Genomic DNA, 13,452 nt, shown 5'->3' with positions numbered 1-13,452 from the left:
TCACAGCACGTGTTTTATCACTGGTTAAAAATTCTTGCACCTAATTAAACACTGCTGTTCATGGTTTAAACATTTCTTTTAAACTGTTCATAAAACATTAAAACCTACAATGTAAATCAGCACAGACTCCACATTTATAAGAACTTAATTCTCTCACCCTGTGAAACTGTTCACCGTTTGTTTCAAATACTTCCAAAGATAAGGCAAGGATCTTGTTCTGATCAACTCTAATAAGAAATAATGAAACAATTACAACAACAAGGAAGATTAACAGAATATATATGATGTAAAGGTCGTATCAGTATAGCATTAGATATATACGCAGACCTATCGCCACAAGATGAAAACACTTATCAAGAGCGGTCCATAATGACTTCTTAACAAATAAAGATCCTCCTGACCATCTGAGCAGAAAGCTAACTAAAAATCTTTTAGATCTCAAGCGAAAAAGTCACCTGACTGAATCTGTAAACAACCAGATTAAGCCTAAACACAAACAACCACCTAGAATCTACGGTCTACCTGAGATACAAAAATCGAGCATTCCTCTGTGACCTATAGTTTCTTGTGTAAACACCTTTGCCTACGATTTATCAGCCTATATTTAGCCGACATCTTAGCTCTCTTAATGGGGAAGTCTGACTACATGGTTAAATATTCAGCCCATTTCTACTATTAACAAACAAAGTTGATGAATTCCTTCCGTTTGCCCTACTGCAGGACAAATGTAAGGAAATTTTCACTTCGTTTTCAAGGGCCCAAAATATTTAATTCCCTTAGCCCTGAAATTCAGAATGCCTCTAGTACTGCTTTGTTTAATTCTAAACTTAAGTCATTTTTTCTTGGCATAAGCACACTTTAGCTCTCCTAATGCTTGTGTGTAGTTTTACGCTTCTTGTTTGTTTGTTTGTTTGTTTTTTTCATTCATTCTTGCATTATTTTTTCTCATAATTTCTTTCTCGATTTTACACTTACACGTTCAGCCTTTTCTATTTTTATCCTGTTCAATGATTATTTTCTATGTTCCAACAAATTGTGTGTACTTAGAGTTAAATTGCCGATGTCAGTATTGTAATTATTAATTAGATGACATAATTCGCCTATACACAAGCCTTATTGGCTTCCTTGGGCTCCCTTGCCTCATCTTATTTTTTAAATTTAATGTGTATATTTTGTGTTTTTTGGCAAAATGATAATAAAACAATAAAACAATAAAAACAATGAAATCGAGATCATGGTATCATTCAATGTAGAATCTTTATTTACAAACGTTCCAAATGAAGGCACTGTACAAGCAATGCCACAGAAACTAGAGAGGACCCACCCCTTGCTGATCCGACAACATTAACACCTATGCAGTTTGCTGACCTTTTTAACTATATTTTAAGGTCCACATAGTTTCAGCATGATGGAGCAATTTACGAACAACAAAATGGCGCAGCCGTGGGAAGCCCAGTTTCTGCAGTCATAGCTGATCTCTATATAGAGGAATTCAAACAACAAGTGCTAGTAGTCACCAACCGCACCTAAAATCTGGAAACGTTATGTTGACAACATTCTTACCACCCTAAAATAAAAGGATGTTGAAAATTTTCTACAGCATCTCAATGCTCCACAACCAACCGTCCGTTCTACAAGAGACTGAGAATGATAATACCATTCTTTCTCTTGACACATTGGTCATAAAAGATTCGAAAGGACGCCTGACTAAAAGCGTTCACAGGAAACCTACACTCACAGATCAGTACCCGTTTTATAACTTATACCACCCTCAATCAGTTTAACACAGTGCTGTGAAGTACTTGTACGATCGAATAAATCATCACTAAACCATTGGTTATCTGTGATGAAAAGAAACATTATACCTCTGTCCTTGTGACTCTAGTCCTTGTCCCTGTTCGTTTGTATGTAACATCACAAAATCCAAGAATCAGCTAGTGTAGGGAACAGTATTGAGCCCACCCCCCACAGTTTAAAAATTGTCAACATTGTCATGTGATACGATTGCATCAGAAAATTGAGAGGACATGTGTATAAGACCATGAGATTTTAAAGAATACAAAAACAAACTGAACAAGACAATCCCTCCTTGTGGTTTCTCTTTTATTTTACTTCGCTTTCCACAAGAACCTGGCCATTACATTTTGGCGACCCTGCCAGGACATGTCAATGGGGGAATTTATTCAACTTTATACATTCGCAAAAGATGTTTACATGTGTTAGCTTCGAATGTGCAGCTATCGCTAGCTCGTGGCCTCGATACTTGTGCGGATGGCTCATTCATTCTTGTGAGAACTGATTTGCATTTGGAATGGAAGTATTGCTCTGATGCGTGTTGCTCTCGCTGAGTTGTTTCAGTTCTGTGCGGAATTACTGAATTCAGGAGGGAGTAGGAGATACATTTTTGTCGAGTTTGCGAAGAGGAAAGTCGAAGACTATGGCCGCGCAATCCGAAGTGGAAGAGCTCCAGCTTCAACTTGAATCGAAGATTTGCAGCATTGATCTGAATAGTTTGGTGGAGCTGGCAGTGCATTTAAACGTGGAGTGTAAGAAATTAGGAAAACTTGCTCTGTCGAAAAAGATTCGTGAAGAAGTGGAAAATAGTTTGACTGAAACTGAAGATAAGAAAGTATATTTGGTCGGCCTTCTTGCCTTTGTAAATGGAAAACCACCGCCACTTGAGGGTGACGCAACTGCGAATAAAGAATAAGTGGAAGTGAAGCATGAGTGGCTTAATCAGTCAGGAACACTAAAGGAGAAAACTGAGACAAAGGAACCCAAGGTACATTGATGTTAGTAAAGTGCTAAAGCGCGATTTCAAAATTCATGGCGTCGTAGCAAGAGATAATTGTAAAGATGGACTTTTGTTTGTAAGTTTGTCCCGTCAAATAGATGCTGGTCTCAAAGCGGGCTACAAAGAAAATGAAATTATTGACGCAGTGATTTGAGCAGTAAGCCCCAGTTTACAATTGAGGTCGTATCTGGAAATGATACAGGACTTAACTTTAACCCGTTTGCGTCTTATAATGAAAGCTCATTTTAAGCAAAAGTCGGAACTGAACTGTATCAGGAATTGTCTAACCTGCGCCAAGAGACAAGTGAGACCCCTCAAGATTTCCTTGTACGAGCCATGAGTTTGAGACAGCAGATTATATTGGTGTCCAGTACAAGTGATAGTCCTAGTAAGTATGAGCCTTCATTGGTACAGTCCTTGTTCCTGCATGTGTGTTAGAGACTGGGTTACAGGATGAAGCTGTGAGGGCAAAACTACGTCCTTTCCTTGAGAAGACTGTGAGTGATGAACAGTTGCTGGAGACAATAAATCAGATCATGTCAGCAGAAATGGAACGCTACAATAAAATGAGTTCAGGTGGTAAGAAGGGCTTGCGTGTTAATCAAGTGGGGACTTCCTCTGTATCCAGCAACCCTGCCCCGGGACAGCCAGGTCAAACCTCAGAGCGAGAGTGCTAAATCAGTGAAAAAGGAAGCTAAGCCAAACAGTTTGGTTACAGCACTTGAAGCTATACAGTCTGACCTTACTTCTCTAAAGCAGGCTTTTGACAAGGCCCACACCTCCTCAGAGAGAACTGCAAATGAAAAAGATATGGATCAGCTAACCAGTCACAGTTTAGACGTCGCAAGTGTACTGCATGTTACTCAGCCAGTGTAGAGAGGTGTGACCACTGTTTCAAATGTGGTTCAAGTGATCAATTTGCAAGAGGATGCAGAAAAGGGCGTGGTTAGGCAAACGAGAGGAGGCTGCACCCATGGGACAGGGTGTAGCCGGGAAAGCCATGTCCCATGCCTGTTGGTTCTGTGGGAAAACAGAGGGTAATATCCCTCTCAAACAGTGTAGTGGTTGCAAGGCTGTGAGATATTGTAGCAAAGCATGTCAAGCAGATCGCTGGAAAGAACATAAGACACTTTGTCAAGCTATATCAACTTTGGCAGACCAAAATTATCACCAAAATTAGACTCAGGCTTGTCCATGTCTCAAGCAACGTCAACCTAACTTGAGTACCCGTGCACCACTTACCAGTGTTACCACTTCATCGCCTTTTAAACTAGTGTCAATCGACTTCTTGCATCTAGAGCAGAGTTCTGGTGGATATGAGTACATCCTGGTCATTGCTGACCATTTTACCAGATTCGCACAAGCCTACCCAACAAAAAAAAACAAGTCAAGCACTACTGCTGCTGATCGCCTATATAATCACTTTGTTCTACGATTTGGTTTCCCTGTAAAAATTCTCCATGATCAAGGTCGAGAGTTTGAGAACAAACTGTTCCAGAGATTACATCAACTAAGTGGAGTTACTCGTCTTCGTACTACACCATACCATCCTCAAGGGAATGGAAAAATGGAAAGATTCAATAGGACTTTGTTGTCCATGCTCAGGACTCTCCCAGAGAATCAGAAATCGAGATGGAAGGACTCATTGAACAAAGTTGTGCATGCTTACAATTGTCAAGAAATGACGTCACTGGGTTCTTGCCATTCTATTTGCTTTTCGGGCGGTCACCTCGTCTTCCAGTTGACTTGATGTTTGGTCTCTCACGGGTTGAAGCTTGTGTAACTCATCGGGGGTATGCAGAGAAGTGGCAGATCGCTATGAAGGAAGCCTATTCACTGGCCGCAAAGAATAATCTTCAATCTACAGTCGCTGGCAAGAAGCAGTATGATAAAAAGGTGCGGTTTTCAAGCTTGCAACCTGGAGATTGAGTACTAGTGGGCAACTTGTCGGAGCGAGGCGGCCCAGGCAAAGTCAGGTCTTATTGGGAACAACAGATTCATGTTGTGGTTGGGCAGAGAGGGAACCTTCCTGTTTACGAGGTCAGGCCTGAAGGACAGACTGGGAAGCCTAGAGTGTTGCATTTATCTATTACTGCCGTGTACTTTTCTTCCAGTCGACCCACTAGAACCTCCCCTCCATTTCATTCGAGAAACAGTGAGTGCCAGTCCTTCCCAGACAGTTGCTGGCAGGCCTCAGACTTATGAATTCGGCGCAAGTGAATCAGAAGATGAGGATGAACCCTTTGGTTTGTTGCCTCCAGAGTTTGAGACACTGCAGATGTCTGCACCTACAGGAGACCCTGAACGTCTCGTGGCAGACCAGCCAGAGCAGGATACAAATGAAGTTCTGACGGAAGATGTAGAGACACCTCATCATGATGAAGTCACAGACGAACCTGTGCTACCTGACTCTGAAGCTGAAGACGACGTCATTACTGAGCAGGAGGCGGAACAAAACCATTGCCGCCCTATGCGTACCCAACGCCCACCAAATGTGCTGTGTTATGATCAGTTGGGAAATCCTAGCTATCACCCTTGCAATGCCTCAAGTGTTCAAGTACCAACAGCCAATATTGTTCCTGGTCAATTGATGTACAGTCCACGTTGTCCGCCGTGGTTGGTTGCAACGCCATAATATTATGGATCACAAAGCCTGCAGAATTATGGGGGACCATCCTGTTACGTTCCAGTCCATCCACACGCTGTGCCTTGGTACCCTCTGAATATGTTCCAGTGTATGCAGTTTCCAGTTTGCTGAGGATTTCGCAGGACATTGTCAGACTTGAAATTTTGAGACTTAAGATTTTAATAGTTGTTAAAGACAAAAAAACGAGAAACTTGTTCAGTAAACAATTGAGATACAATTGAAAAAAAAATCAGTGTTTTATCACGTGAACATTGGCTTTATCAAAGAAGGACGTGAGATGAAACTTTCTCTGTAGGCCTGATCACCCTACGAGAATATTTGTTTAGAAACAGTCAAACTTCAGTTGGTTGCTAAGTATCAGTTTTTAAAGGATAGAAAGTCTTTGTTTCGATGTCCAGGAGGACATCTATTTTAGAGGGGGTGTATGTAGGGACAGTATTGAGCCCACCCCCCACAGTTTAAAAATTGTCAACATTGTCATGTGATACGATTGCATCAGAAAATTGAGAGGACGTGTGTAAGACCATGAGATTTTGAAGAATACAAAAACAAACTGAACAAGACAATCCCTGCTTGTCGTTTCTCTTTTATTTTACTTCGCTTTCCACAAGAACCTGGCCGTTACACTAGCATCTAACAAAGAACCCACAACTGAAATTAAATCTACACTGGTTCTACCATACATCAAAGGGTTATCCAAACCACTTTGTCGTTGCCTAGAACAGCATGGCATACGATCTGATTTCAACTCCAATACAACACTAAGATCACACCTAGTGCATCCTAAGGATGCTGTTGATCCACGAAAACAGGATGGACTAGTGTATGAGATTACTTATGATTGCAGCAAAGTATACATTGCCGAAATGGGAAGGTGGAAGCATGAATGGATAAAGGAGCATGAAAGGCATATACGGCTTTCAAGAACTCAAAGTTCAGCCGTTTCTGAACATGCCAATAAGACCGCACATTATCTGCTCTGGGATGAGGTTAAGTTTCTTGACAAAGACCCATACTGGTACTCTCATAGAGTTAAAAAGGCTATTCAACTAAGACGTCACCCTAACAGCATCAACAGGGGCGATGGAATTGAGATTCCTGAAGAGTGGATTCCTGAAGTGTGGATCGCAGCCAATCTTTACCACCACGCACCGCTGTGGGAACAGTTTCCTCCTCTAATAATGGCTACAATGCTTTGGATCAAAAGCCACCAACCATGAGCAAGGATTGTTATAGACCAATCACTAACAACCATGGTGGTAGAAATAGTTCTACTCAGTAAATCGACCTTAAATGCCTGATGAAGACCTGCAGTACGTGGCCGAACTGTCATGATCAATATCTGTGAGCAAATCGTGAGACTAACGATCAATGAAACCCTTTATACACATAATCCACGATGAACAATATCTTTCATGACATAACAGGAAACCACTAAATCGGCCAATACAACACATTGTGGCACAGGAATATATTCCACAGGAAACTGAAAAAACGTGAGTTTGAGCGTATGGACGTTAAAAGATATATACGGTTAAAGGAACATCCTGATAGCATCTACCAGTATGTTGGCAGCATTGTCCCCACATTCACTCCACGTGTCTGGGACCAAGGCATAATAAGAACACAAACGATGCACAAGAATTTTCATTGCAAATGCTGGTTTCAGTCAACTTCCTGGACATAACACCCTGGTTAAGGGACTGTCAAGCAATACACAAGCTCACCAAAAGTTGAGAAGTCAGATAGTCTCAAGATTTATTCACTTTTATCGAGAAAAATAACTGTTTTGTCCCAACCAATCAGGATTGAAGAGTTTTAATGTTTAGAACGGATTTTTAGTGCTAAAAAGAAATGTTTAACGTAAAGAGTTATCAGTTCCACTCTTTGTCTGTTTTGACTAGATAAAACAGATACTTGCATTAAAGACTTTTTTTGCGTTGCTAGGCGATCGCTCCTTTAATTCTTCTTTAACTTATTAACTTATTTTTCATTTCCTGTTTTAACTTTTTACATTCCTGATTTTTAGTCTTTGCCTAGTTTTTTTTTTGAGGAAGATGATCACAACGTCATAGGGACGCGCGAGAAGACACGTGAGCAGTCGCCTACAAATATAGGCGAGGAGACAAATGGAGAGGCAAATCCAGATACTTGTGAGGAGACGCCCAAGCCGTTTCTGGGAGCAGATGCACCCAACTTGCCTGGTAGTCCTGTTAAAGCACCAGGAAGGTACCAACGCATCCGCAACACGCACAAGTGCACGCAAGACTATGTTCTTACTTTGGCATAATATAAGCTTAAGGACTCTTTTCCAAAGAATTGTATTTCATTTATTTTGTTTTGAAGTTTTTTTCTTTGTTCTATAAAAGTCTGTTCACTTTAACCTTGTTTACGCAAAGTTTCATCGGGTTATTTCACAATACAGCATCTTGAAATTTTTTACTGACAAGAGTAGTGATCGGGACGCTAGCTTTGTGTACTGTTTTTAACTTTCCATTTGTGTATTTCTATGGCACTGCTACAAAGTGAATTCTGTGAAACAAAGATGTTTGATGGCTTGTTTATTTGGTTTTCGATTGAGGAAAGTGCATCTATGACTACGTTAGCAGGCTTTCACAGCAGTGTTGCAGAAACCTTTGGTGTTGGACTTTTAATTAGCGAAACAATTCATAAAAATTTCCAAAATCACCTATACGGCCAGCCGGTTCTAACTTTTGACAAGCGCCAAATCTGCGAAGAAATTTTAAAAGAGTTACGCTTCAACGTGATAAAGAATTTATTGAGTCTATTTTTTATTCATGGTTTTATAACGATGTGTAACCTTAAAAAGCGTTTGATACGCTCGGCATTTTGAGTACTCCTGCAAGCGATGTTTATGAACGGCTGAAAACAAACGGCAAAGCAATGAAAATTACACTTTTGAGACTACCAACAATCAATAAAGAAATATAATTCGTTAGAACATTTATAGAGACAACAATTTTCATTCACGAAAACAAATGAGTATTTAAGTGTCTCTAAGAATCCTCAAGTCTTTACTAGTAAGCTTAAAGATTAAGTTTATGTTTTAAGCCGCCGGTTTCCCGGGCCTGTTTGCTGTTTTCAAAGATGAACTCAGGACAAGAAAATCGCTCAAAGCTTTCTTTCTACAGCCAAAATTATAACTAAATATTCTTCGGAAAGTCTTTTCTTTCTGTTTAGGGTGAATAAATATGGACCAAAGGCTTTTTTAAGTTCTGTAAGCTTAAGCTTATATCAAACCTCATACTAGGTCAGATCAGTGTCTCAGTCAAATCTTAACACAAACTTGCATAAACTAGCTTCATAAACTGCGCCGCTGGACTTCGTAAAATTAGATATAAATACAACAATTACTCAGGCTTACCATATTTCGAGATGCAGCTCCTGAAAGCTGTCAAGTAAGGCAAGGATCGCTTAAGCCTTTATAATTCTCGCACGCATCCAGCTATGTGAAAAGCAAAAACAATGCCATCCGAAATCGGATTATCGGCTTTGACAAGCGACGCATTTCTCAACGAAAAACCCAATAAACAAACCAGCCATGAATAAGAGAACACTCTTGATATTAGCTGTGTTTCATTTTGTACATCCAGTGGAAAAAGACAGTTAAAAACATCACAAGTTGACTCAAAACTCTGTCAGCTTCAGCTGTCAAAGTAATCAACTTTCAAGATGCTGCATAAAATTTACGCATGAATTCACCTGTCCAATTTTAACAAATCAGAGCATAAAAACTAGACATGGAGCGTGACCAACACGTGACCATGGTAAGAGGTCTTTCCCGCCTGTATTTTAAAAAACTGGCTGAATTTTTGCGTCTGAGGTCAGTTTGAAATCAAAATCGTAATAGTGCGGGGTGATACTGACATAATCACAACATATTTGATATGAATTTAAAGAAAAAGTAAACGTGAGCCTGTGATCATTTGGAAACGAATAAATTGTCAGCGGATAACTTCAAAAAAATACTCGACCTTGATGGGTCGACACCTGAGCCCGCGATACGGTCAGGTGATACTGGTCAGCGGATACCCTGTTTTGACAGCTGTCAATTGAGAACAACATTGATGTGCAATCAGCTTCCTCCTGGGCTCCCAAAGTAGCTACAAAGTGCGAGAGTAAACATTGGTATGCCTGTGGCGCGGACGGACGGTCGGTCGGTCGGTCACAAGATTTCCAAATTTCCTGGGATGGGTAGATTACCTTAGCTATGGGGCTATGTGAAAGGGAAGGACGTTGTGCCTAAATTATTCTCGAAAAGCACTGTTTTTGCTTTCCCTCACTGTGACTGTGGAATTTGACGCTGGATAGGTCGACCTGATTGCTCTTCAATTTCATATTCTTCCTCCACTGAATCAGAGCTAAACAAAGACCCAGCTTCATTAATCAATTTGTTGTTGTTGTTGTTGTTCAATAGAAAGCCGCTCGTTGTAGGATTTACTTGAGGCCCATTATGGTCCGTTATGGACTTGAGAAAGTGTTAAGAGGTGTAAAAGCTCTTCAAACACGCAAAAAGTCTGCTAGTGGTTTTGAAAACTTACTCCTGCAAGGACTTGCGAGCCATTCTGAAAATTTTTAAGGTACACTAATAATTTGTTGTTGTTGTTGTTGTTACATAATCAGCTCGACTTACGGGAAAATTAAGCTTATAGTTTCTTTATATTCGTGAGGAAACTTCGGAGTATCATTAAATAATTTCAAACCAAAGTTTGTTGCTTTTTCGTCGCTGTCAGTATGGTATTTTGTTTTTTTTGTTGTTTCGTTGGTAGAAAGCTACCTAAATCTACTTTTTTCCGCTGCTTTGTCTGAGAGAAATTTTGTTGCTTTCCATATAAGGTCAAACTAAGGTATATGAGCTGATAACCGAGATTGAGTGAACCAGTCAGAATGCTAGAAATGCATTATCTGAGGTTGAAAATTTAATAACGGTAGTAAGTCATTCATATGGGAAAAATCATGGCTAATACGTATTTAATGTCCCACAGTCTCAGTCAAAATCGTTGGGACACTTTACTGTCTTCTTACTCTCCCAATGTAGGTGTTCCAGATTTGGTGAGTTAGGTGTGACAAACAACTTTGGGGGTACAAGGAGAATGGGCCACAAGTGAAAAACAGCATTCAGGAAAGTGTCCCAACTATTTTTGTCTGAGACTCTGTTGGGGAAGGAATTTAAAGTATTTAAAGACATGCTGACAGATACCCAGGTTAAGTTGTAATTCGGTCACAGGAGACTCAGTTGTAGTGCAGTGGGGTGTCCATAGTGATTCTACAGCGGTGAACTGCTTTGATACAAAGAGAACTGTATGACTGAGAATTTCCAGTTTCCAAAAATAATATATAGATTTAGCCAGGGCTAAAAGCGAAGCTCCAATTTTAATAAATTTATAATTTAAATCAAACAATAAACTTTTAATCCACAAATCATTTAACTCAAGGGCATATTCATGTGACTTTTGAGGGAAAGGCTAAGTTATTTTAGAGTGAAACATCTTACATCGAATTGATAACCTTATATGTACACCCAAAAAATAGCAAACATCTTCGATCACATTCAAGATCACAGTAGATTAGGCCTCGAAAACAAATTCTTGGAAAACAAATCACGCCAAATTTTTTTGCGTTCGACAGGTTTACTTTACAAATTCTTGCCAACAAATCTGGGGGGTGTTTAAACCAACCTTTTATAATTTTTATACACCACATTTGAGGTGAAATAGTACTATTTATCATACAGAGCTCGGACAGAATGCGGTATTTCACAATTTTTCAAGACAAATTACACTCAGTCAATATTCAGGACGAGCCAAACCGTTCAAAAATTTCAGAAAATTTCCAAAATCACCCATACGGCCAGCTGGTTCTCGTTTCTATAGTGCGAGCTGTCAGTGTGGTCGAGTGTTTGAATGAACTTTAACAGAGTTACGCTTCAACATAATAGCGAATTTATTATTATTTGTTTTGTTATTTAATGATTTCAGTTATAACGATGTGTAATCTTATAAAGCGTTTGATACCCGCGACATTTTTGAGTACTCCTGCAAGCGATTGTCATGAACGATGAAAACAAACGGCACAGACAAGCGATTAAAATTGCAAGAGAGACTACTAACAATCAAAAAAAGAGATATAATTCTGTGAAACATTTACAGAGACAACAATTTTCATTCACGAAGACAAGTATTAACGTGTCTCTAAAAATCCTGAGTCTTTAAGCGTAAAGCTTAAGTTTATGTTTTAGCCGGCTTCCCAGCGCGGTGTTTACTGTTTTCGAAGGTGAACTCCTAGAAGCAAGAAAATCGCTCAAAGTTTTCTTTCTACAGCCAAATTTATAACTAAATATACTTCGGAACGTTTTCTTTCTATTTGTGGTGAGCAAATATATCTGAAGGCTTTTTAAAGTTCTGTAAGCTTATATCAAACCTGATACTAGGTCATATCATTGACTCAAATCCTGCAAACGTGCATAAACGTGCCGCATAAACTGTCAGCGTGAACAGTGCAAGACTTCAAGAAACACAAACATCAAATACAATAATTACTTAGGCTTACCATTCGAGATTCAGTTCCTGAAAGCTATCAAGGGAGGCCACAGTTGCTTGAGACTTTTAAACCCTCTTACGCATTAAGCAAGGTGAAAAACGAAAACGATGCCATCCGAAATCGAATTACCGAATTTTGACAAGCGACCCATTTCTCAACCAAAACACAGTAAACAAACCAGCCATGAATAACAGAAGACTCTTGATAGCAGCTGTATTTAATTTTGTACCTCCAGAGGAAAAAGACAGTTAAAAACCTCACAAGTTGACACAAAACCCTGTCAGCTTCAACTGTCAAAGTAAACTACTTTCAAGATGCTGCATAATTTTTCTGCATAAACTCACCTGTCAAATTTTGACCAATCAGAGTATAAAAATTGGACGTAGAGCGTGACCAACGCGTGACCATGGTAAGATAAGGTCTTCCCCGCCTGTACTTTTAAAAAACTGGATGAATTTTCGCTTCCGAGGTCAGTTTGAAATCAAAATCCTAATAGTGCGGGGCCATAGTGACATAAACACAACATATTTGATATGAATCCTTGGAAAAAATAAACTTGAGCGTGCGATCATTTGAAACTGGTAATTTGGAGGCGGATAACTTTAAAAAATACTCCACCTCGATGGGTCGACACTTGAGCCCGCCGTACGATCAGGTGATACTTGTCAGCGGATGCCCTGTTTTGATAGCTGTCAATTGATCACAACATTGATATGCAGCCTGTGCAATTAGTTTTCTCTTGGGCTCCCAAACTAGCTAAAAGTGTGAGAGTAAACATTGGTTTTCCTGTGGTGCGGACGGACGGCGGGCGGTCGGTGTACGGTCACGTATTACCAAATTTTCTGGGATGGGTAGATTTACTTAGCAATGGGGCTCCGCCCACGCGCGCGCTTCGCGCGCACGTGGAGCTCCGCTATAAATTTTTTTGAGTGCAGTATTGGAGAAATAAAAGGAACTGAGTGTATAGCATAGCTTTCAAGTGTAAGAGTAAAAGCGCAACAACAGCACTTGCATATTTCTGTCTAAAATGCATGCATTCCCACATGGAGAGTCACTCAAATTTGCTACATTTCTAATTGAAACCTGTGGTGAATAAAAAAGACCTCTTTGGGCCTCTTCACATGAGCCCGACTGACTGTGCTGGCCAGGTTACCAAGACCAATTTCACATTGGGTTCATATGAGAAAGCTCAGTCCAGTTTCTGAGATGAAAGAAGGTCAAAGATCTTGGGGACGACTTCTGACACGAATTTCGAGAAACAAAGCAAACATGGCAAAACACAAAAATTATAACTTTCGTGCCAAGCATAGCTTTGGTAAGTCTTAAAGCTGTATCACTGCAGCTAGATGGGATGCTTAATATGTAGAAAATGATTGGAAATGATTAGAAATGTGCGCTTATTAATCCTATCTTGAAGAAACCTGGGTTGGATTTGCTGTACAAAAGTTAC

At 39.9% G+C, this 13,452-nt stretch overlaps 1 protein-coding gene across 2 annotated transcripts in view; it reads right to left on the bottom strand.

Annotated features, from left to right (window-relative positions):
- The window catches only part of LOC140945680 (pleckstrin homology domain-containing family M member 2-like), a 202,316-nt gene that overhangs the window by 128,727 nt on the left and 60,137 nt on the right, over positions 1-13,452 (bottom strand). For both annotated transcript variants that reach the window (XM_073394713.1, XM_073394721.1), the window contains exon 12: positions 158-227. In XM_073394713.1, coding sequence (XP_073250814.1) covers positions 158-227 — 70 coding nt within the window. The remainder of the gene's footprint in view (positions 1-157; positions 228-13,452) is intronic.

This window comes from Porites lutea, chromosome 1 (assembly GCF_958299795.1).
Source record: "Porites lutea chromosome 1, jaPorLute2.1, whole genome shotgun sequence".
NCBI lineage: Eukaryota > Metazoa > Cnidaria > Anthozoa > Scleractinia > Poritidae > Porites > Porites lutea.
This window is presented reverse-complemented; position numbering and strand designations above follow the sequence as displayed.